General features: G+C 39.1%; 3 protein-coding genes across 3 annotated transcripts; 1 reads left to right on the top strand and 2 right to left on the bottom strand.

Annotated features, from left to right (window-relative positions):
- Nucleotides 1–386: 386 nt before the first annotated feature.
- Nucleotides 387–4,871, bottom strand: LOC144015493 (uncharacterized). Its single transcript, XM_077515523.1, has 6 exons — nucleotides 4,499–4,871; nucleotides 4,019–4,126; nucleotides 2,669–2,808; nucleotides 2,415–2,511; nucleotides 1,476–1,600; nucleotides 387–874 (listed from the first exon to the last, which is right to left on the bottom strand). Exons 1-6 carry the CDS (start codon nucleotides 4,581–4,583, stop codon nucleotides 698–700), a joined length of 732 nt encoding a protein of 243 aa, XP_077371649.1. The 5' UTR covers nucleotides 4,584–4,871; the 3' UTR covers nucleotides 387–697.
- A 113-nt stretch (nucleotides 4,872–4,984) lies between these two features.
- On the top strand, nucleotides 4,985–13,224 carry spata2l (spermatogenesis associated 2-like). Its single transcript, XM_077515521.1, has 4 exons — nucleotides 4,985–5,266; nucleotides 7,162–7,540; nucleotides 7,657–7,947; nucleotides 12,121–13,224. Exons 2-4 carry the CDS (start codon nucleotides 7,175–7,177, stop codon nucleotides 13,093–13,095), a joined length of 1,632 nt encoding a protein of 543 aa, XP_077371647.1. The 5' UTR covers nucleotides 4,985–5,266; nucleotides 7,162–7,174; the 3' UTR covers nucleotides 13,096–13,224.
- On the bottom strand, nucleotides 13,225–16,634 carry pdf (peptide deformylase, mitochondrial). The gene is made up of 3 exons (XM_077515522.1): nucleotides 16,519–16,634; nucleotides 15,113–15,733; nucleotides 13,225–15,025 (listed from the first exon to the last, which is right to left on the bottom strand). Exons 2-3 carry the CDS (start codon nucleotides 15,690–15,692, stop codon nucleotides 14,868–14,870), a joined length of 738 nt encoding a protein of 245 aa, XP_077371648.1. The 5' UTR covers nucleotides 15,693–15,733; nucleotides 16,519–16,634; the 3' UTR covers nucleotides 13,225–14,867.
- Between the last annotated feature and the right edge of the window lie 6,306 nt (nucleotides 16,635–22,940).

Raw genomic sequence — 22,940 nt, 5'->3', positions numbered from 1 at the left:
CATTTTAAATGTGCTGTTTTTTACTCTTGCTTTAGTAACACTGATTATGGAATATAAATCACATCACAAACCACTTCTCTCAAGTAAATGTACTTAGGGAAACAAAAGTTGGGGTCTGAGGCAAAATCTTAAAAGAAATTAAATGCTAACCTGGATTCAATTTCAGATGACTGAACTTTTTGTTGGTGCTAGGCCTCGGTCTGAAACTTGGTAGGCTGTGATTGTGTCCACGTGATGGAGGTGTCGCTAATTTGTCAACACTGAACCACTTCACTCTCAAGAGAACGACCTGTACGGTGGTGTGTTGACCGAATATGAAATACAACTGTCTGCGCATATGTAGGAAATTTTGACAGAAAGCGGTGGTAAAAATAAGACAGATGAAGTTGAATGAAAACATAACTTTATTCAGAAATATTTGTGCAAATCATTTTCTCTACAAAATCAAATTGTGGTATATTTAAATTACTCATGGATGGATAGTTCAGACATTCAAATATCTCCACTTTGTCTGATAACATACACAGCTCCATACCTGCTATCCAACTTCTTTGCACCAATGATAAAAGTTATAGTTTTTCTTTAAAATAGTGATATCAGGTATTCCCATGTTACAAAACTGTTGCGGCATATATGTATTTCTAGAAATTGGCGTGAGCGCAAGCCCAGTAGAATTGTGTGACAACATTTCTATATTTTACAAATTTCCATCCAAGAAGATGGTTTTTAAGTCTGCAGGGCAGCTGATGGTGAAGACTTTATGCGAAGCGTTTTGCCGTTCCACCAGTGTGGCAACAGCCTCTCCCAGGTCCAGGTGGTTCAAGTAGCCAGGCACCATTCTCTCTGTTGTAGCAACACCCGTATCGATCTTCATCTGCCAGGAGCAAACAAGACAACGGAGAGAATTTTCAGAGCACGCTACAGGAAAAGAATGCAACAAAGTTGCGAATGGAAGGTTTGGATCTAAATGTTCATTGGGATTGGTTTATACACAATATCAACCTCACAATACGATAATTATCACAATATTGTGTGGAAGTTGGTGATATTCTAAAAAGCTCACACTATTGGGGGGGAGCACAATATTGTGTTTTTGTACGTAACAGAACTTACAAAGAGCTAAATAAAGCTATACCAGTAAATTCTCCGCCATCTTGAATTACTCTCAACAACAGTCTTCCTATTGTCTCATTGGCTCAAAGTATCATGGGCTATGTCGTTCAAAGCGGGTGAAAAGTAATGTTTTGTGACAGATGTTTTGTGACGTGATGTTTTCCATACGACATCGTGACGACCTTCACATTGTGAGATCACAGATATCATGACATCCCTGCTCCTTAGTCAAGGTACAGTACCACTGAATTTCTATTCCGTAATTCCATCTGTCCTACTTGTAACAAACTAATGGGATGGATCAAACGTAATACCCAAGAGTACTCTGTTTGTTTTTCTCTGTAGTGCTATAAATGTCTCACTTGGTAGAGTTTGCAGGGCGATTCCGGGTACTCGTCTCGTAGAACCTGGCAGAAGGCCAGGGCACTCGCAGCTCCTACCGTCAGGAAACCAGTCCCATGCATCAGGAGCTTTTCTCCTGCTCCCCCTGTGACGCAGACCAAACGCACATTGATACCGGTTGAATGGTAACTCATTGACTCACAGCTATTTTCAATGACGCAACCCCCTTTGTTCCCGGCTGTTTTACTGGATTTTGACTGATTTCACAAGGCCCATAGAATATTGTGTTCTATTGCTATAAAAACATGGAACCTACCAAAAGAAAGATTAGTCTCTTCTTTATAAAGGAAAAAAAAAAAAAGTAAATTTGTATATGTTTCCGTTTTGCAGCAATTAGCATTAGAATATAGCTAAGTTTCATCATTATTCACAACCCTGTTAAAAAGAGCTTGTAGCAACATGGCCCTAATTAATCTCTTAGACGTTTCTGCCATCTGCTGGCCGTTTTTATGAAATAACTACCATTGCTTTAAGCAACCTCTTCAGGTCAGAGGCAGCATCAAAGCCTTCTGTATGGTCTAGCATAAAAAATACATAAACATGTTATAAATAAGTTTTTGTGTCCATGGCAATATTTAAAATAGGACGTTTTTATATGTTTTTGGGAGCAAATGAGTTAAGCAACTACAAACACAGGCTGCAATAGCAAAACCTTTGGAGAGTATCACTTTTTTTTGCACAGCTGGATCTCAGATTAGAAAAAGCAGCTGTGTTAACCTTACACATTTACTTCCTAATTCTGCGCTTCATTTATCTGGAAACATTTTTCACTACACTGACTGTTTTAGGCACTTTTAGTGCTTTACATTGATTAATGGAACATTTGGAGGTTGAAAGCCAATAACTGCCACAACGCAGAAGACATTGTGTGAATAGGATCAGAACCGTTGAGTTCTCACCTGTGATAAAAGTGTAGCTACATTTGGAGTCCTCCCTCACCAAAGGAAAGAAGGCCTTCCATGACACAAATGTACTAAAGAGTAATGACTCAATCACCTGGAGATTTGCAAAGACACACAAGACATTTGTTATCAATGCTCGCCAGTAATATCAAATATCACACACCCTATAGGCAAAAGCGATGACTCTGCATGTAGTACTTCCCCCCAACATACCTGGTAGCTCTTTAACCACTGCCTCGATGCATACATACCCAGTGCAGATCTTTGAGGGTCTGGGTATGTGGCGGTCCTCCCTGCCACCAACTGAACCCCAGCGAGGAAACGACATCTGTAATCTTCCCCACTTCCTTGAGCAGGACCTGCTTTGCTTGCTCCGCTCCGTCTTCTGACCCTGACAGATGGATTCAGGACAGCTTACAGACTTCAGGAACAACACCGGCGCACTTCAACAAATTCCACAACTGCACTTCTAACAGTGACAAATGTGTGATGGAAAAAGTCCTGACTGTCTTAAAACAAGTCGAAATTGTGCATTGATCATAAACATTTCCCACAATGCATACCAATTGTGCAACCCTCCAAGCGATGGGGTTCTGTCACCATACGTATCCATGTCAGTAGGCTATGTTTACATGGACCAAATGTCTTTAATCCGATCACTAATCGGATTAGAACTAAACTGTGCACATGAACCCTTAATTTAAAAAAAAACAGTCTGATTACAACTTGCACTTACATATATCCCACATTTGATCGGAATAAATTATTTTGACATGAGCAGAATTGTCTAACTTACCGGAAACAGTAGAAGCAGCACTTCCATTGTAAACAAACAAGTGCATAAATGTGCCCATGCAAACATAGCCAGTGGGATTTATCGAGGAACATACATAATGATCATGAAAGGGGATACAGGTTTGTCCTTCAAGGAGAAACTTTTGTGAAAAAGGTATGACCGATAAATGGCATTTTGACCCAGTACTGGTTTTCTTCGTCCCGCAGACCCAATAAAACAAAATTGCGCCTTTCAGAGTGGTCTTTTATTATGGGCGGTCTAAGGCACACCTGTGCACTAATCATGGTGTCTCAGCATCTTGATATGGCACACCTGTGATGGATTATCTCGGCAAAGGAGAAGTACTCACTATGTGGAAGAAGCTCTTTGATTTCATCTCTAAAAAAATGGGAGCAAAAACAAAAGTGTTGTGTTTATTCATTATTATTATTATTATTATTATTATTATTAATCCATCCATCCATTTTCTTTATCGCTTATTCCTCACAAGGGTCGCGGGGGGGTGCTGGAGCCTATCTCAGCTGGCTTTGGGCAGTAGGTGGGGGACACCCTGGACTGGTTGCCAGCCAATCGCAGGGCACACAGAGACGAACAACCATCCACACTCACAAGCACACCGAGGGACAATTCGGAGCGCCCAATTAACCTGCCATGCTTGTCATTGGAAAGTGTGAGGAGACCGGAGTACCCGGAGAAGACAGTGTTGTGTTTTATTATTATTATTATTATTATTATTATTATTATTTCGTAACGGTTATGATTCTTTTCTAATTAATTGGTTAATTTTGGCACATGCGTGACTCACCTACATCCCCCACTATTGTGATGAGGTTGTCTTTGATGTTGGCAGAGATGAATGATTTGAGTCTCTCCAGTCGGTTGCCATCTCTCGAGATCACCGCAACTTTGAAACCTGGAGTAAATAAAACATGCACTCAGACATTATGGACATTTTGGAAGAAAAGAGTTGCCCCTGCACATCAACTTAGAATGTGAAGAGAGGCTGGAGTCTTTCAGATTTTTTTTTTTTTGCTTCAAACCTTTTTTTGTTGTTGTTGAAGATACATTACAGCATAAATTACACAACTCTCTCGAATAAATTAAACATTGATTTCAAGCATGCATCATAGAGTAGATTAGAAGAATTTGACTTATACACAGGCAACCTAAACAGTCCTGATTCATTTCAAATGTTTGCTGAGTAGTTAGTATATATACTCTGTCAACAAAGTATATAAATCAGAAGTCAATAGTGTGTGCGTTTACCTCTCCAAGTCGTTCTCACCTTTATCCAGCAGAGCTTTCACTATTCCAGAGCCGACTGTCCCTGCGCCACCTAGAACCAACACCACTCTGTCTGACTTGGACATGACAGTTTAGCCGAATTTGCCTTCTAGAGCCACTCAAGTAAGTGTGGATGGTTGTTCGTCTCTGTGTGCCCTGCGATTGGTTGGCAACCAGTCCAGGGTGTCCCCCGCCTACTGCCCAGCGCCAGCTGAGATAGGCGCTAGCAGTCCCCGCGACCCTTGTGAGGAATAAGCGGTCAAGAAAATGGATGGATGGATGGATCCACTCAAGTAGTGAGGTTGCGATCTTGTGCTGGTCTTCGTAGCAAGACGGCTTTTAAATTAGGGACCGATTGAACCTCCCCCTATCAATAGCACCGAAGCCACGCCCTAAAATCGAAGCGTCCAACTGAGTTTGCATGATGATTTGATTAAACGCCGTCCAAGCCACTAAGTTGAGAGTTGAGAGTTGACGTAATATTAAAACGTGTCGCTTGATCTGAGACTTATACGGCGTACTTCAGTATTCAGTATTATTTTCTTTCATGTTTTATTATATTTATTTTTGTTCATTTTAAATCTCAGATTTAGTTTCGAAAGTTCCACTCACCGGAACTTCCCGGGTTCGACACCAAACGCACCTCAAGCTGTGTGTCACGTGACACGTCGTGTTTACTTAACAGTCAAGCGGCTAAATGCGGCTCGGCAACGTGGCCCCAAAAATCTTCTAATCTTATATTGACAAAAGTCTGAAGAAATAATCACAGGTGAGATTACGGATTTATTTGTTTGTTTTCAACAACCATCGGTGTCGAACTGCCCTGTGTTGCTCCAAACCATTATAGCATAGCTGAGTTGGTAGCATTCAGGATGTTACCGTCGAATGTAGTGCACAGCGGTTCACATTCTGAAAATAGCTTGTTTTTGGCTGCAGAATGTTCTAAAATCCAAGATATAACACTTCCGCTTGATGAAGGTTTCTTGATGACGGTTGCTGTTGAACTCTGTGTCAAGTCTTTAAAAAACACGTACGTAGCCATCCTACTCTTAGTCGCTAGCTTTTATTTCCTGAATTCGACTCAGTGCTTGGCATCGGTTGAGAGGGAGGCGGACCAGGTTTCTTTAAAATGTCGCTTGCTGAACGTGTTCCCAAACCAAAATGGAAAAAGGCTTCCACCCTTTTGGTCGACAGTCACATTACGAAAAAGGAAGTCGCTACCTGGAACACAAAAAATAAGCGATTGGGTAAACCAGCTTGTAAATAATATTCACGCTGTCGCTGTGATTAGTTTCACTTTTGTTTAAAATACTAACGTTATAAGCTTAAATTTCTGTAGTGGACGGGTCATGCAAATTATAGGATCAATTAATGACCTACGTCAATGAGTTAATTACTTACACGTACCTGTGCAGTTTTTCATCAAGTTTTTGTGATAAGAATGGTGTGAAGGTTTTAGTCCAGATATGATACATAATGCACATTTGGAAGCATATAGTCAACCAAAAAGAGGTCAAATAAGACTCCTTTGGATTCAGAAGAGATTCTGATACCATTTCTTCATTAACTAAAGGGAACTAATTATTTCAATTTTCAAAGATGTTGTTGAGCCCGGGAACTCTTTGTGCCTTCTGTTTTTGTTTGAAATTTAAATAAAAAACGAATACTTCAGATGTTTTGAAATTTGGAAAAATTTATTTATTTACTGTAAAAACAACAACAAAAATAGCGAACTATTTATTTACATGTATTTAACTTTTGAAGACACGTGATGTGACTGACCCTGGGAGAACCCTGAACTTTTTGTTTGAGTATTAAAATGTCTATTGACTAAGATTTTTTTTAAACTACAATATTTTACAAACCCTAAAAGTTGTTCAATAAACACATGCTTAAAAAAATAAAAATTTAAGAGCTGGAGTTTGTATTTTTTCAAATTTTGATGACAATAGTTTCCCTTTTAGTGAAAATGAATATCTGCTCTAAATATCGGTTATCGGTGTCCTTGACGACTAATAACTGGTTTCGGTATCTGCACTGAAAAAAAAAAAAAAAAAAAAAGTATTGGTCTATTTAAGTTGCTGGGCAATAAATCGAATTAATTTGATACATCGTCATTTTAAAAAATAGAATTGTTGAAAATTTGCTAAATTGTGAAATCGAGTTTTGTCTTCTGGATGATTAAAAGCTGTTGTTCTTATGTTCTGTTACATCCAAATGCTTTTATGTGATGTGATTTTTCACAAGTGGCAGAATGTTGGATGGGTGGTTTACAAGATATATTTACATTAGCTACCAACTACTTAATTGTGGCATTTAAGCACAAACTATGAATGTTAAGATTTTTTTAAAACTAATCTAGAATCAGTATACATAACTGGTGTCTGAACATTTTGCACAGGAATTATTTTTGAATAAATGAAACTTTTAAGTAAACGTTTGTTGGATTTATTAGGTTAAAATTGATTAAAATCGTAATCGTCCTGAATGATTGCAAAAATCAAGATTTATTTTTTGGCCATATCGCCCAGCCCTAGTCTATCTCTAACATATCATAAAAAAAAAAAAAAAAAGTTGATCAGCCGATATGAGTTGCTGTCACTGATCTGTCTGTCCATGCAAACCATATATCATTATTAATCATCTTTTTCTCATCTTTCTCAGCTGTTAGCCCAAGATGAGCATGTTTCACGAACGAGTGCGACATGTAGTGGCTGCTTATGATCACGCGTTAGAGCAGCAAATAGTGAGGCAGGGCTCATACCTGGTGTGCAGCGATGACGATCTGTGGAAGCAGGTGGAGGAGCTGTTGCGCAACAAAAATGCTCAAGAAACGCACTGCTTGAGTCTGGATCCTCTCAAGGTTATGGAGGAATCGCTCAAAGTGGTGGCGGATTCAACAAAAGCACCCAAGTTTGGTCGTGCCAAGCAAGTCAAAGTGAGAGGAGGGCTGCGAGGCCTTGCCAAAGCGTTTGAGGTTCTGGAGCAAGCGGCTTTGAACCTGTACCTTGGACCCTGGAGGGAAGAGTACAAAGTTGTCAAGGTTAATTGAGTTATAAAATAGTATATTTATGCTGTGCATTACCTTTAGTAACTAATGCAGTATTTAACAACAACAAAAGTCTATTTCCCATCATGTTTGGTTCTCTTGTCTCCCAGATGTACTCGGGCACGTTCACGCACTACATCAAGCCGGTTCTGTCCACGGCCCAGATTGAGCAACTGTTTGGTCTTCTCGGATACCAACGCTCAACACGGCGGGAGCAGCTTCATCTCCAGCTGCTCCAAGTGAGCCCATTGATTTTGGACGACCTCCTCTGCATGTCGTGCGCCTTTTTCCTGGCACGCTGCGAGTGTCGCCTCCTCCTGACAGCTCTGGACAGTCATAGTGGCGACGCCCAGTGGGAGCTTTGTCTGGTCCGGGAGAGACTGCGGGGAAATGTCCTACAGGTATGTTAGAATGAATGCTGCTTTGGAAATGAGTCATTTGAATTGAAGTTTTAACCAAATCATGTCACAAGACATGGAAAGACACATGGAAGTTGTTTTGAAATGTGGAAAAAATGCTCGTGTATGATCTTTGTGATCATATATAACATGTCTCCTTTAGAGTTGGGACCAAGCACTAGGGATGTAAGGATATCCAAACGTCACGATATGATATTATCGCGATATGTAGCTCACGATACGATAATTATCACGATATTGTGGGGAGGTTGGCGATATTTAAAAAAGGTCACAATATTGTTTAAAAAAAAAAAAAAAAGAGCTCATACTTAAAAAAAGCACAATATTGTGCTTTTGTACATAACTGCAACGATATATTATGTTTTATTATTATTATGTTATGTTGTTAATGAATGCGAGTTGAGTTTCTCCACATATTGACGTTATTCCTTCATCTGACAATTAGTGTAGATTTTCAGCATAGAAGGGCTAAAACATCCTTAATGAAAATTAAATTGCACTTAAAAAAAAAAAAACTAGCCACCAGAGGGTGCGAGAACTGCAGAAATGGAAACCAACCTAACCTTTTTTTAACAGATGTGTTGCATTTAAATATCGTGAACATGACGACGACGATATTGTGACAGTTTTAATCTCACGATATTGTACTTATCGTTACATCCCTACCAAGCACTAGTATGCAGTAGAGCATCTAGAAAAAAAAAATACTCAAATTTTCAACACTGACCCCAATTAAAATTAGGGATTAGAAAAACAATAAACACAATCCCATCACACTTGATTTAATGAGAGAGATTAGAAAGTTCCTGGTCAAGTTTGTTTTATTCATATAATCCAGAGGTTTCAAACTTGTGGCCCACAGGCCATTTGCATCCCACAGGATCATATTTTCTGGCCTCATTCTTCACTTAAAAATTCAGATTTTTTTTTTAGGACATTATTTTGGCAGCTCAGCAGAAGCCTTCAATGGGAAAAAAACAAACAAACAAACAAAAATAAACCTGAAGCCAACTTTTCATTTTCAACAGATTTTGATGAACATCAAGTCAAATCTAGTTTGATTAAAAAGTGGAAAATGTGGTAAAATTTGAAAGGAAATTTAAAAATGTCAGACTTTACTGTTAGGCTTACCCTATTGAATCGATAAGAGATTTTATTTATTTATTTATTTATTTATTCATTTATTTATTCATTTATTTATTTGTAGGTACGCAGTTACATTTGCCTCCCAAATTTTGTAGACCCTCGTGAAGCGAACACCCGGGGCCCGGGTAGGACTGGGCTATTATAAGGAAAAATGATAATAAACTATTTTGATTGATATTAAAATCTGGATGAATAAAAATTATTTGTTGATTTCAAAACTCAACTACCCAAAACTACAGTCATAGCTTAAAGCCCATTCATCCGTGCACGTTGAACAGTATGTGGTATATGCCACGGAAGAGGCGGGACTTCTGTGGTTTTTCACATCAGCTTTGATTCCGGTTCCGGGTTGCAACGTGTGGGCCGCGTTCCAACACTCGCATCCCCCGCCCCTGCGACCCCAACCGCGTGCTCGCGTCGATGAGCGGGAGCGCGCTTTGCATCTCAACTCTCTGACGTGGCATATGCCCCATTCCAGGGGTCACCAACTTCGGTGGTCGAGGGCCCCTATCCTGCAATTTCTTTGTGTGTGTGTGTGTGTGTGTGTGTGGGTGTGTGTGTGTGTGTGTGGGGGGGTGTGTGTGTGTGTGGGGGGGGTGTGTCTCCTCCAGCACACCTGATTCAAATCAGGATTTTTGTCAGAGCTTAATGATGAGCTGATACTGAATCTGATACACCTGGTATTGGTACTCACCCATCCCTACTTTTGAGACATAAAATACATAAAGTACAAGAAAGTCCTCTATCCCAATATAGCATTTTCCCTTGAAATAGCAAGAAATTTTTGGCAAATATCTATTCTTCTAATTTTCTAGTTCCTGATTGTAAAATGACCACATCACACAAGTAGTGTTAATTTTATCAACGAAATCTAAATAAAATTAATTTGGTCAACACACATTTTTCACTGGACTAAAAGTAGACTAAAACCCTCAATAATAAACAATAACTGGGACTAAATCAGGTTGCATTCTCGTTGACAAATGAAGAAAATATACTTCAACTAATAAAAATTGGACTCTAATCTATGGACATTTTAGTTCATGAACAAAAACAGGATGAAAATTACGATTTGAAAGGTTAAAGGTTAAAAAAAAAAAAAAAAAAAAGGAAATTATAGTTCTAACGTATAACATTAATCCGTCTATAACGTTCCAGCAATAATGTTAATCTGACCACTAACTAATGCTGGCTAATTTAGTCATAGCATGGAGCCATAAGTAGCCACTTCTTGACATACTGTAATTGTGTGTCAAGTAGTTTTTTTATCAAAAAGATGAGAGAAAATTTAATGTGAAATTGTTTTAGATCCAAAATCTTGCAACATAATCTGCTGACAATAAATAAATAAATAAATAAAATACATGGGTTAAATGATTGTCTTGACTAAAAAGTTGAGTTTTTGTTGACTAAAACTAGACAAATAAAAATTTCTTGGACTAAAATAAAGACTAAAATGCTAGCTTTATAGTCTACTAAAAATGGATGAAATAAAAATGGGGTGAGGTTGATTAACTATGATAAAAAACAATTAACAGGCGGGATTGAAACCGGACTAAAACTGACTAAATTTAAAAAATGGCTGATAAAATTAACACTATTCACAACTCAAAAGTCGGGTGGGGTAAGATGAGAAAAACTGGTTAGGTTGAGACACCGCTTATATCTAGGCAACCATGCTAAGTGTGGTCATGTGATCACAAAGGCAGGAAGCCCAATTCATGGCCATCTTGCTATGGTGAAAGGAAGAACATTGGAAAAGATTAAGTTGTTTTTTGATTGTCAGAGTAAATTTTCTGAATTTTAGGTCAAATGAGAGTTACGTCAAAAAATATTATCTGAGACTAAATTATAGGTTACACATATTGGCGAATTTGTAATGTGTAAAAACACTTACCTCAAAATTAGCCATGTTTTTTAAGCTAGCCTGCTTTTTCATAAACTGGTGGCTATGGGGAAAATGGAACCAAAGGCTTCGGGGTAAATTGAGCCAGTGGTTCAACTTACCCACTGGCTCAATTGAGCCAGTGGTTCAACTTACCCACTGGCTCAATTTACCCCATAAGGCACTGAAATTCAGATGAACCTTTGATGTATTAAACGCTATTTTACTTAAGTATAAGAGGAAAACAAGCTGGGGCTCGACACGCTTTGAAGCGCTGGAAAGAGCAGTCAATGAAGTCAAGTGGCAAATGAAAAACTATTGCCATGTCAACATTGAGCAGATACATGAAAAAGAGAGCTGTAAAGGAAGTAAAAACAGTTGAATATGGTGGAATGGTAGAAGCAAAAAGATTCTTCTCAGAGGAGATCGAGAAAGCGCTTGCAGACCACATCAAGACGTTTGCAGAGCAGTTTCATGGCCTTACTCCAAAGAAATGTTGTGAACTGGCTTTAGAATTGGCTAAAAGAAATAACATTCCCACCCCTAACAACTGGACAGAGAAAGGTTTACCCGGTAAAGTACAAAAAACTTACCTTTTGAGTAGCTGGATGGTACTGAAAACGCAAATTTTTGTTTGTGGTGTGTTCTTAGTTCAAAACTGATTGTTAGAAAAATATGCACAGGTTCACTTAAAAAAAAAAAAAAAAACACACCTCGGTTAGTTTATACATTATGGCTCAACTTACCCCTTAATGTGGGTCATCTTACCCCTGACCTGGGGCAAACTGAGATACAATACCTTTTTTTTTTTTTTTTTTTTTTTTTTTTTTGCAAAGGTCGTTATTTTTGTGAAACTTTGTCAGAGATGCATTCTAATCATTTCATTTTATAGCAGACATCCTGAAATAAGGGAATATATTTTCATTTTGTCTCTATGTAGTTTTTCCTTGAATCCAGAACAAAATAAGTACAAATTGGCTCATCTTACCCCACTCTCCCCTACTGGCACATTTGAAATAAACCCAGGTATTGGTGCTCTCTCACCCAAGCAGTCATTAGAAGATTGCTTAAAAATCTGCATCATTTTACAAGATGCATTTGATGTATGTTGTGCGTCTCTGCAGGTTGCGCTGGACAACACGAAGAGGACAATGGGCTTCAAGCAGCCACTGATGGAGTCTGACGAAGAATCGGACGTGGATCTGTATACAGACAAGCAGGTTAATGGGGGGCAGAGAGCCGTGCTTGTCCCTCATGATGACAGTTCCCGCTCGTTACCGTGGGCCACACTGCCTGTGAAATTGCACCACAATGGCACACTGTCCTCATCCTCCCAAGCCATGTCTGAATCTGTTTGCGTTTCAACACTTAGCTGCCAGGTTAGCAGCAGGTCAGACTCCAAAACATTGCGAGGCTCCTCGGCCAGAATGAGCCAACACAGCAACGCCGGCGGGGATGCATCGGCCGCTTTGGATCTACACGCTAACAGTCGAAAGGAGGATACGGCAGGGATGGGCAAGAGTGAAGTTGAAAGCATCCCGCTTTGCAGCTGCCTCCAGTCTCCTCACCTCTACTTGAACCAGTGCATGGAGTGCAACACGGTCCACGATAACGCCTGCGCCGTGCTTCAGCATTGCTCCCAGGAAGGACACCAAGTGCTGTTGCCTAGCGAGATGAGTGAATCGGCAGCGGCGTCACCTCGGAGCCTCAATGTCAAACCGCAACCTTTGACTGTGCCACCAACACTGAGCAGCAGCACCGCGGCAATGTCTGCGTTATCTTTGTGCGATAACCCCAAATCACTGAACCCCTTTTATCACCCAATCAGTTACCATGACTGCTGCGAGCGCAACCGCCTGGACTCCCAGGTTGTGTGCCTCAACTGCAAAGTTTTCCACTCTGCTACCTGCAACAAGTTGGAGTTTTGCCAAAGTCAACACACCCTGAAAACACTGGGGAAGTGCTCATGTGGGAGGGCTTGTTCCAGAAAGCCCTTGGTTCTGTGCAGATATTGTGGAAGTGAGTATTGTAATGTTTGTTGGTATAGAAATCCTCTCCTGTGCGTCTGTGGCCAAACACTTGACCAGGCATCTATGTGATTTGTCAGCATTTCTAAGGCCTAACGTATCCTAGTTGCAGTGCCTTAAATGTGCAGAGTGGCGGGGGGGGGAGCACAATCAACCAAATGCTAAATTGTTGCCTTGACTCAATAAAAAAGGGATATACTGTTTGTGTGCAAAATTGTTTTTATTTCACGCCTGTGTACAACCTTTGTTCCTCGATTAAATTCTTGGCCACAGGCCATATTTAAACAGTCCCCTTTTTGTTTTCAGTTTGCGTTCTTGGGGCCTCTTGAATATGCAAATCACTGCCAAGCACATAGTTTTTGTTGTTTGCAGACAGACTATTATATGCGAATGTAGTGTACCCACTTCGTAATCATTTAATAAACATCTAAACAATGTCAGACATCTCCTGCATGAGATAACGCTGAGGTGGTGCCTGCCCCTGTTGACACATTTTGCCCAGCTAAAATTAATATTGGATTAATTTAGTAACATATAAAACTGTTCTAGCAGCTTAATCTGACTTTTTGTATTGAACGTCAGTGCAGTGATTTTATTTTATTTTTTACTCTGGGAGTTCAACATTCATTATGTGAACTTAACCCAGGCTGGCACCAACTCCAGTCCTAGAGGGCCCCTAGCCGTCAGTATGTATTAGATATTTCTCCTGGTCCAAGACACCGGATTCAAATGATCAGAGCTAGTCAGCAATTTTTGTCACCCATTTCGTTTCTTCTGATTGGATTCTGTGAATTTTTGTCATTGTTTTCGTTTTACAGTTAATTTAGTTATCATAGTGGCCAAATTAATGGCTACTCCTTTAGTTTTTGTTTCATTTTCCTCTGAAAAAAACAAAAAAAACAAAACGTGATAATTATATTTTTTCCGAAATTACCACTGACCCAGATTGTGTTGGAGGGAAACATCTAAAACATGCAGGATATATTTTAGTAATTTGTTTCAAAAAGTGTATCTGTCTTGTATGTTTATTTTTTTGTCCTTTCTGCCATAATAGTATTTAAACAAATAAAGGCTTGAAATATTTGAACGTGTGTGGGGAACAAATGTAACATACAAGTTGCACCTTTTGAAACAATATATTCTAAATTCCTGTCCGGCACCTGTGCAACATACCCTTTTCTGGACACATCTGTTCAAGAGGTGCGATTTCGAAAGTGTTGGTATTTGTCTCTAAAACCAGCCTGACAAGCCGAGTCAATCTTCCACTTTGGTCTGTATGCCGTCAAATCCAAAGTGATGCAGCGCTGCCATCTACCGACGTCTGTTTGTCATTACAGTAACAGCTATAGATGAGAATTTTGCAGAAAAGTTGAGAATGTGGCACAAATACAGTGCGATCAGATGGCGGCTGGCCTCTTCTAACCTGACCCGTTGAAAAACAACATAGCCTATGCTTTTAAAACATACTTGACAAATACAGTATATCCGTTGCTGGAAGCAAAGGGTTGGCTCACAACAGTGAATGAGTTGGAAATCTGTGTAGCATACTCATTGAGCCATTTTCAGCAGTAAAAAGTTATTTTGGATATAATTTAAATATTAATACCATTAAAAAAATCATTTTTACACTTGCTGTCGACTGAAGATGACATCACCTGTGCTGAGGAAGTAGGTAACAACTAATCATAGCTCACCTGTTTTCTGGGTTTGGTCAGTAAACTGAGTTGCTGAGTATCCCTTTAAGTACAGACAGCATTTTTGATTACTATTTTACATTTGCATGTAATGTTCCTTTTGAAAGAAAGATCAGAGTCAAACAGTTTGTGGCCTCATCTTGGCCTTTTCTATTCATTGTGTACCAGCCAGTTGATATTGATGAAAGTCTTGCTGTCCATGTGATCAATGTAAAGCACCCCATCCAAGTGGTCCATCTCGTGCTGGAGGATTCGAGCTGGCCAACCGCTGGCCTGCCAAGTCGTATCTTCTCCCTTTTCGTTCAGACCTAGCAGGAAATGAACATAAAATAATGCGTTGGTTTTTTTTTTGTTTTTTTACATTTATTACCAAATTCAGCTCTCATATGGCGTACCTGATACTTCCACAGACAGGTAACGTGGAACTGTGGCAGAAAAGCCACAGATACTTTCACAGCCTTCTTGAAAATGCACCGTCTGCCAATCCAGCACTCTCATCTGGGGGTTGACAAATATTCTCAGGGGCTGGACGGAGAGTCCACGAGCTTTTCGAGACACGGGCGAATCCTCATCCAACATCTTCTGAGGATACTCCAAGGCCACGATTCGAAGTGGCACTCCGATCTGGGGGGCGCTAATTCCAACACACTCCATTTTACGCATGACTTTGACCAGTGTGTTTATTACCTTCTGGACCTCAGGTCCTTTAATATCAGATGGGTCAACTGCTACAGCTTTTGATCGCAGGACTGGGTCTCCTACCTGACATACATGACCGTAGGGAGGACTGGGAGGGGATACAATCTTGCGTTTAATGTACTGAAAGTAGGACCGCACTTTGATGTCGGTGGAGTAAGAGTTTGCATCTGGTGTGCGTGAGTTTTTTGGGAAAGCGTGTGGAAAATGTGTAGAAGGAGCTGCACAATGTCTCAAAGCCACGTGTGACAGCTGAAGCATTGAAGAACATCGGACCATAGTGAGACCAGAGCCAGGAAGTCAGGAAAGGATGCACAATTCTGCAAGAAGATGATACACAGGAATTGATTTAGAAAGATGTCATCTGTATGAATGCCAGTTTGCCAGGACACCGCATCATCAGGTAAAGGATTTCTCTTCTAAAGGAGGCCCCCGTAGTTCGGGGGGGATGTCCTAGTTTAAATCACAACCTCAACATTTCTCAAAAGAGCAATTATGCAAATGAAATCACACAGACAACATAGCCCAAATAAGTCGACAAACCCTCCCTCAAAAACTTTAGGTGAGCAAGTTTGTTTTTTTCAAATCCTTTCATTCATTTTATGTTTTGTCTGTACTTCTTGGTCGATGACCATGCACATTTTTTGGACTTATAGTATGACAGGTGTGTTGATTTTTTTCCCCCAATTATTTTTCTTTTCTTTTTTTTTTTCCCTACATGAAAACATTGGCCAGACATTGCATGTCACCCGTTTTAAAGACTCACAAAATTCTTACTATTTGTTACAGGAAAATTATACTTATATCAGTAGAAAGGTATCTGGTCAGTGGTCACAATAGTCAATGTCATATCGATGTTGGTCGAACCATGAAACGCAAACTTAAAATGCAGTTTCTCCAGTTCGTGACTGGCCATAGACCTTGAGCACAACATAAATGTACTGTATTTTTCTTTCTTTCTTTCTTTCTTTCTTTCTTTCTTTCTTTCTTTCTTTCTTTCTTTCTTTCTTTCTTTCTTTCTTTCTTTCTTTCTTTCTTTCTTTCTTTCTTTCTTTCTTTCTTTCTTTCTTTCTTTCTTTCTTTCTTTTAAATCAATAAATAGTACCTGTTCTCTTCCCAACTTGCTGCTTGAAACGCCATATGCATTAGTTACCAGTTCCGGTTCAACATCAAATATAATCGGCAGTAATGTCACAATAAAAGTGTTTCACCCGAAGCAACGTATAACTTATTTTGTATAAACGACAGAAGTGCAACTTCCGATATATATGCGCAGAAAACTAATTGTGCATTAGTTTAGACGTCAATATCGCCGCCATATTGGATGTGTAAAAGTCGACCGATCGAAGATGCCTCACGTATTTATTTACTGTGGATCATATGTGATAACTGAAACCAAACCTTTGGCTCGTTCTGCAGTCGCAGCCTTGTAGCTTGGCTCATGTAACCTTTTCTTTACTCGTAGTCTATGTAACATACGTACGTAGGGTAAATTACGTGCAGTAATTAATTATCCATCCATCCATCCATCAATCCATCCATCCATCCATCCATCCATCCATCCATCCATCCATCCATCCATCCATCCATCCATCCATCCATCCATCCATTTTCTTGACCGCTTATTTCTCACAAGGGTCGCGGGGGGTGCTGGAGCCCATCTCAGCTGGCTTTGGGCAGTAGGCGGGGTACAACCTGAACTGGTTGCCAGCCAATCGCAGATAATTAATTATTTTTTAGGCAAAACACGTTCAGAATCTGAACTTCAGATTATTTATTTGAATAATTTACAAGCAAAGGCAAATAATTATTTATCACAATTAACAGGAAACTAATACTTTGTATAGGCTAATTTAAAACTATTTCTATAAATCTGTTCAAATGTTTACATTTTGAAAATGATCACTTCTACATGACGAGAGAATAATGTCCCATCACTGGTGGTGACTTATTTTTTGAACAGGCTTGGTGCCCGTGGGCACATTGTTGACTCCTGTCCTCGATGCTTGAGCTTTGTTCAGCTGTTTACGTCACATAGAACAGGGGTCACCAACTCCGATCCTCGAGGGCATCTATCTAGCATGTTTTGGATACCTCTCCTCCAACTCAACTAATTCAAACAATCAGCATCCTGATCAGGCTTCTGCAGAGCTTGCTGACAAACTGATAATATGAATCTGGTGTGTTGGAAGAGGGAATCATCCAAAACATGCTGGATGGTGCCCTTGAGGACCGGAGTTGGTGACCCCTGCACGAGAAGATGGAGCTCGACGGCTGCTGCACATCTAGAGCAGCTGGAGTCTGCCTTAGAAAAAAAAATGTTGGTGACATTGTTCACCACCTTTAGCAGGGAAAATTCTGTGGTTTTGTATATTTTCCATAAATAGTCAATGTGATTTCTTTTCTTTTTTTTTCTTCTTTTTTTTTAATGTTCATCAATACGCTATACTAATGATGATGCTTCGATTCAAGATTTCTTGAATAAACATAAGGAGAACAATGATCAAAATAGAAGCATCACATTTATTTTACGATTTATTTTAAATTCAAGGGCCAGTGAGAGGCGTTTTGAGGACTGGATGTAGACCAGTGTATAAATCTCAAGTCTGACTTTGATAACAGAAATTCTTAGTGGTTATGAAAAACAGAGCTTCTGGGTTTATACATTTTCTATATCATGTTTCTTCACAAGGGTCATCAGTCAATTGCAAGTGACAAATAGCCATTTACACTCACAGTCACAACTTTAAGAAATCTCACAAATGAACAAGAAGACCATGCAAACTTCACTTAACTTCATTTTATAGATTGTTCAATTGGTCAGTGGAACGGCTGGTTGCGCATGTTCACCTTTTTACACGGTGTAAGATGTTGTTGTTATACAGATGTGCCCTTTCAACCACTCACATGGAGTAACATCTGCTCGCTGTCCAAAGTTAGGCTTATCTATCGAACCAACCAATGAGCTCATCGGACCTGCAGTGGCTCCCAAGCTTCATGATGCGCAAGTATTTGCACACAACCGGTCAAAGTTAACTCGTACATACGTAACCGCCCACTCATCAAAGGTCAATACTTGGAAACCCTTACAGCTCTACTTGCGCGCATGTTTACAGAGCGTACATAAACTCACACACTATTTAAAAACATGATCACTGTAGCAAGAAAAACAAAAACAAAACAGTGGTTAGCAAGCCTGACACTCCAGAGTGTCTAAGTTTAAATCTCTGCTCAGGGCTTCCCGTGACCGCGTTTACACTTTCAACCTACTATTAATATTGACTCAGACCACAGACACGTGTGCACGTACACACACATGCACATACACAGAGGCATGAGATCCGTTTTTTATCTTTCTGTAAAGCGGTCACAGAAGCCCTGTTTCAGGCCACCATGAACAAAACGGGATGCTGCATCTTGCACATAGGCGGTTTTACAGGGTGGCAAGGGTTGGCAGTGCCCACCTTAAACATTTGATCAGTTGCCACCCCTACAGTTGGTAAATCTATCAATAGTACATTCAAATTTGTATAATAAATATTCCTGAAATGAAACCATAGTGAGTAAACATCCTAAACAGCAGTTTAGAATTTATTTCCAGTCTTAGCCTCGTCTTCCACCTTTCCCTCCCTTTAAATAAGAAAACGGATGCATCCTACAACAACACCAATTAAGGAATAGTCAAGTGCAATTACCTTGACCAACACAGGCTGGCCACAGACAATCGAGTAAGCAACAATTTATCTGTGGTTGCTCTATTTTTAATATGACCAACAATCTAGTTTACATCGAGGCTTTTCTATTTTTTACTCAATTCATTTCACTGTCTTATACATTTAAAAAAGTACTTGATGAATGAGTAGAGTGAAATATGTTTACAAGTATTTCTTTTTTTCCATTTATAGATGCTCTACGTTCATAATATACATAGTGCAACTATGTCTAGTATACGGTATAGTTTGTGGTTCCATTTTAAAATGTACTAAACATTTACAGCTAAAAATATTAAAGCCACAATATTGCCTTCAATTGAAGTTACACCATCATTTATAAACAAGTCAAGTTGCGTTGAGGAATACTGGTACATAAGGATGACCAGAAATGACAAAATAACTAAATAAATAAACAAAAATGTTTTTATTTCAATTTGTATTTATTTTTTATATTTAACTTTTAAATTCTATTTCTATATCCATTTTATTTTCACTTTTATTTATTTGGACTGGAACCAAATAACATAACATGTAGTTCTGCCACTGATTTTTATTAATGATGTTTAGTTTGATGTTTTATCTATATTCAAATTGTATAAATTGTGGGCCAGCCTCTTGGGGGAAAATGTGGGAAAATGATTATAAAAAAAAAAAGCACTACATCGGCAACGAAAGAGGTCGGCCCACAGGGTATCTGCCCTGTATGCCAGATGGGATGGCCAGTCCAGCTCTGCTTCAAACGCATTTCTGAAGCGTGGCAAACATGAGTAAACAGTGGAACGAACTCATCATTGACGAGCAGATGTGACCTCAGAAAAGCGACTTGTGGTCACTGTATGAAATAAATGCTTCTGATGCCATCATCTGGTGGGGTTTTAATTAGGGCTGGGTATTGCCGCCAACCTCACGATACGATACGTATCACGATACAGGGGCTGCGATACGATACGTATCGTGATACATATGTGTTCCAATACTTGATCTTCATGGCGATACGTATCTCAATATGTCACATTAATTTTCTTGCATTTTATAATAGTCATATGTATGCCTAAAGGATATGTTTGTTATGCTGACTGACAAAAATATTTTTGTCAGCAGCTCTTCTGGTTTACCACCAAAGCGGTATGCCTGGTCTAAATTTGCAGCTTTCACAGACACACCGGGAACAATTATTAATAGGCATGAGCCGATATGAGCAAAAATATCAACGTATTAAAATTACAGCTCTAAAATGTGCTTATTTGAAATATTTGGGGAAACAAAAACAGCATTTTTTTCATGTAACACATTCTACTTCGTTTTTAAACAAAATATAGGAAAACTGGTACATTAAGACGTGCAATGTTAAGTTTATAAGTAAATAAATATTAATATTCTTCCTCTGCTTTAATTTTTCTTAGCAAGACATTGTGTCCAATCACTGGTGAGCTATTTTTGCATTAATTGAAGGCAATTAACTTCAAAGACGCTGCTGGTTTTTATTTTTTAGCTACAATGCAAGCTGCAACGGCAAACGTTAACTGCCTCTTTAAAGTTAACAAGCAATATCAATTCTGACGCCTGCGTATTGATACGTGTATTGTAATGAGGCCCGCAACGATATATTGCCGTATCGATTTTTTGAGCACACCCCTAGTTTTAATGAATCTGTGTTTCTGGTCATTTAAAACTGAGTTTAATATTGAATAAAACAAACTATCTCCTCTGGTGGCAGCCACCAGTGACAATTGACACTGATTGGCTGTTAGATAGCGAATCAGTGCCTGAGATAGAAGTAGTCGATATTTAGCGTATTTCAGGTATAAGAGAAGCATTAAAACTAAAATGATCAAACATTTATTGTGTGGAAGAATATGTCCGTCACCAACTCTGGAGCAACAGAGGGGCTTCATTCGTGTCTGACGGGATCATAAATGCTTCAAAGCGAGCTGTGCAGTGTCCACGTTTCATTTGTAGAAAGCCATCAGAAGGGCTTGAGTTACACTTGTGCTTGAGTATGTAAACCATCAATGTACAAAAGCGAAATGTCGCTTAATGATACAAAAAATGCACATCTTTACTCATGTCAACTTCAAGCTCTGAAAATATGGGCATTAAGATTTTTTCCTCACCATACAGCGTGCTCATAAGTTTTACATAGGGTACGTGAACTTTCAAGGACAACTATACAGTACATGCCAAATGTTTAGACACACCTTCTCATTCAATGTGTTTGCTTTACTTTCATGACTATTTACATTGTCAATTCTCACTGAAGGCATCGAAACTATGAATGAACACGTGGAGTGATATACTTAATAAAAAAGCTGAAATCATTGAAATATTCTACTTTCCTCAAAACAGCCACTCTTTGCGCTGATTACTATCTGCACACTCTTATCTTGGCATTCACTTGATGAGCTTCAAGAGGTCGTTACCTGAAATGGTTTTGCAACAATCTTGAAGGAGTTCCCAGAGGTGAGAATACAAAGAGTGTTATTGATTTAATGTTCAATTTACCCTTTACTTCCAAGCAAATGGTTATTAAGACACGTTTATTGTATGCTGTTTCTTTAGACTGAGCAAAAAGCAAAAAAAAAATAAAAATGACCGCAACACATGAATATTTTTACATTCATTGCATATAAAGACAGAAATTACAAACGGAAATGGCATACAAAAGTCATTTCAAGTCAATAATTTTTGAATGCATAATTTGATGGACTAAGTACGGAAGCGTATTACATTGCATAAAAAAATAAATTAAAAAAAATCCGAAAAACAGGGGGGAAAAAAAATTCAGATAAACAGAAAAAATTACTCAGAAAAACAGGGGGGGGGGGATATTATTCAGGAAAATAGAAAAAAAAAAATTCCAAAAAACAGAAAAAAAAAATTCAAAAAACAGAGCAGAGAGAGTAATTTTTTTTGGACCTCTGAACTCAAAGTGACTTGTTTCAGACCACTGAGCTGTATATATGACTGGATAGCCGATATCCCATACACTCCAGTGCAAGCTATTGAAGTCACAGGGCGGCCATCTTGTTACTCCCACCTCGCAAGCAGACTACTGTATAAACTATACAGTATACGTACGGATGAGACATATGCAGCTTCTAGGCAGTTAGTATAAGGCAGGAGGCGGGGTGGTTGTTTTGTTCCGTTTATTTATTTTTTCCTTGTTAAAAAAAATAGTGACCACCCTGGCACAAAACCCCAACCCCGCCTCCAGCCTTAAACTAACTGCCTTACGAGCTGTATATGTCTAATCTGTACGTTGTGGAATCAATTACCACTGTATGTTAGACAGGCCACTTCACTCCTGGTTTTTAAATCACGTTTAAAAGCATATTATTTTTCCCTGGCCTTCAGCCCATAGTATTACTGATATTTACAAGCAGTAGACTGGCATGAATTTGTTTATATTATTCTATGTGTTTTGTGATTTCTAAGTATGTTTTTATATTTTATCTGGTTTTATTTTCTTATTTTATGTGCAGCACTTTGGTTCCCTTGTGGATTTTTAAATGTGCTATACAAATAAAGTTGATTGATTGATTGATTGTATACCGTGTAGTTCAGTAGTCTGCTTGCGAGGTGGGAGTAACAAGATGGCCGCCCTGTGACTTCAACATCTTGCACTGGCGTGTATGGGCTATCGGCTATCCAGCCATATATACAGGTCAGTGGTCTGTAACGAGTCATTTGGAGTTCAGAGGTACAAAAAAAAAATTACTCTGAAAAAAATCCATCCATTTTCTTGACCGCTTATTCCTCACAAGGGTCGTAGGGGTGCTGGCGCCTATCTCATCTGGCTCTGGGCAGTAGGCGG

The sequence above is a fragment of the Festucalex cinctus genome, chromosome 3 (genome assembly GCF_051991245.1).
Source record: "Festucalex cinctus isolate MCC-2025b chromosome 3, RoL_Fcin_1.0, whole genome shotgun sequence".
NCBI lineage: Eukaryota > Metazoa > Chordata > Actinopteri > Syngnathiformes > Syngnathidae > Festucalex > Festucalex cinctus.
Note: the sequence above shows the minus strand (reverse complement) of the source record. Positions and strands in the feature narration are given on the sequence as shown.

Coding starts and splice junctions, on each gene's coding strand:
- LOC144015493 (XM_077515523.1), bottom strand. CDS start 4,583: ATGTCCAAGTCAGACAGAGTGGTGTTGGTTCTAGGTGGCGCAGGGACA. Junction 2,809..4,018: donor CACAATAGTGGGGGATGTAG/GTGAGTCACGCA, acceptor TCCATCTGTCAG/GGTCAGAAGACGGAGCGGAG. Junction 1,601..2,414: donor TAGCTACACTTTTATCACAG/GTGAGAACTCAA, acceptor TCTGCGTCACAG/GGGGAGCAGGAGAAAAGCTC.
- spata2l (XM_077515521.1), top strand. CDS start 7,175: ATGAGCATGTTTCACGAACGAGTGCGACATGTAGTGGCTGCTTATGAT. Junction 7,541..7,656: donor AAGAGTACAAAGTTGTCAAG/GTTAATTGAGTT, acceptor CTTGTCTCCCAG/ATGTACTCGGGCACGTTCAC. Junction 7,948..12,120: donor TGCGGGGAAATGTCCTACAG/GTATGTTAGAAT, acceptor GCGTCTCTGCAG/GTTGCGCTGGACAACACGAA.
- pdf (XM_077515522.1), bottom strand. CDS start 15,692: ATGGTCCGATGTTCTTCAATGCTTCAGCTGTCACACGTGGCTTTGAGA. Junction 15,026..15,112: donor CCTGTCTGTGGAAGTATCAG/GTACGCCATATG, acceptor ATTTCCTGCTAG/GTCTGAACGAAAAGGGAGAA.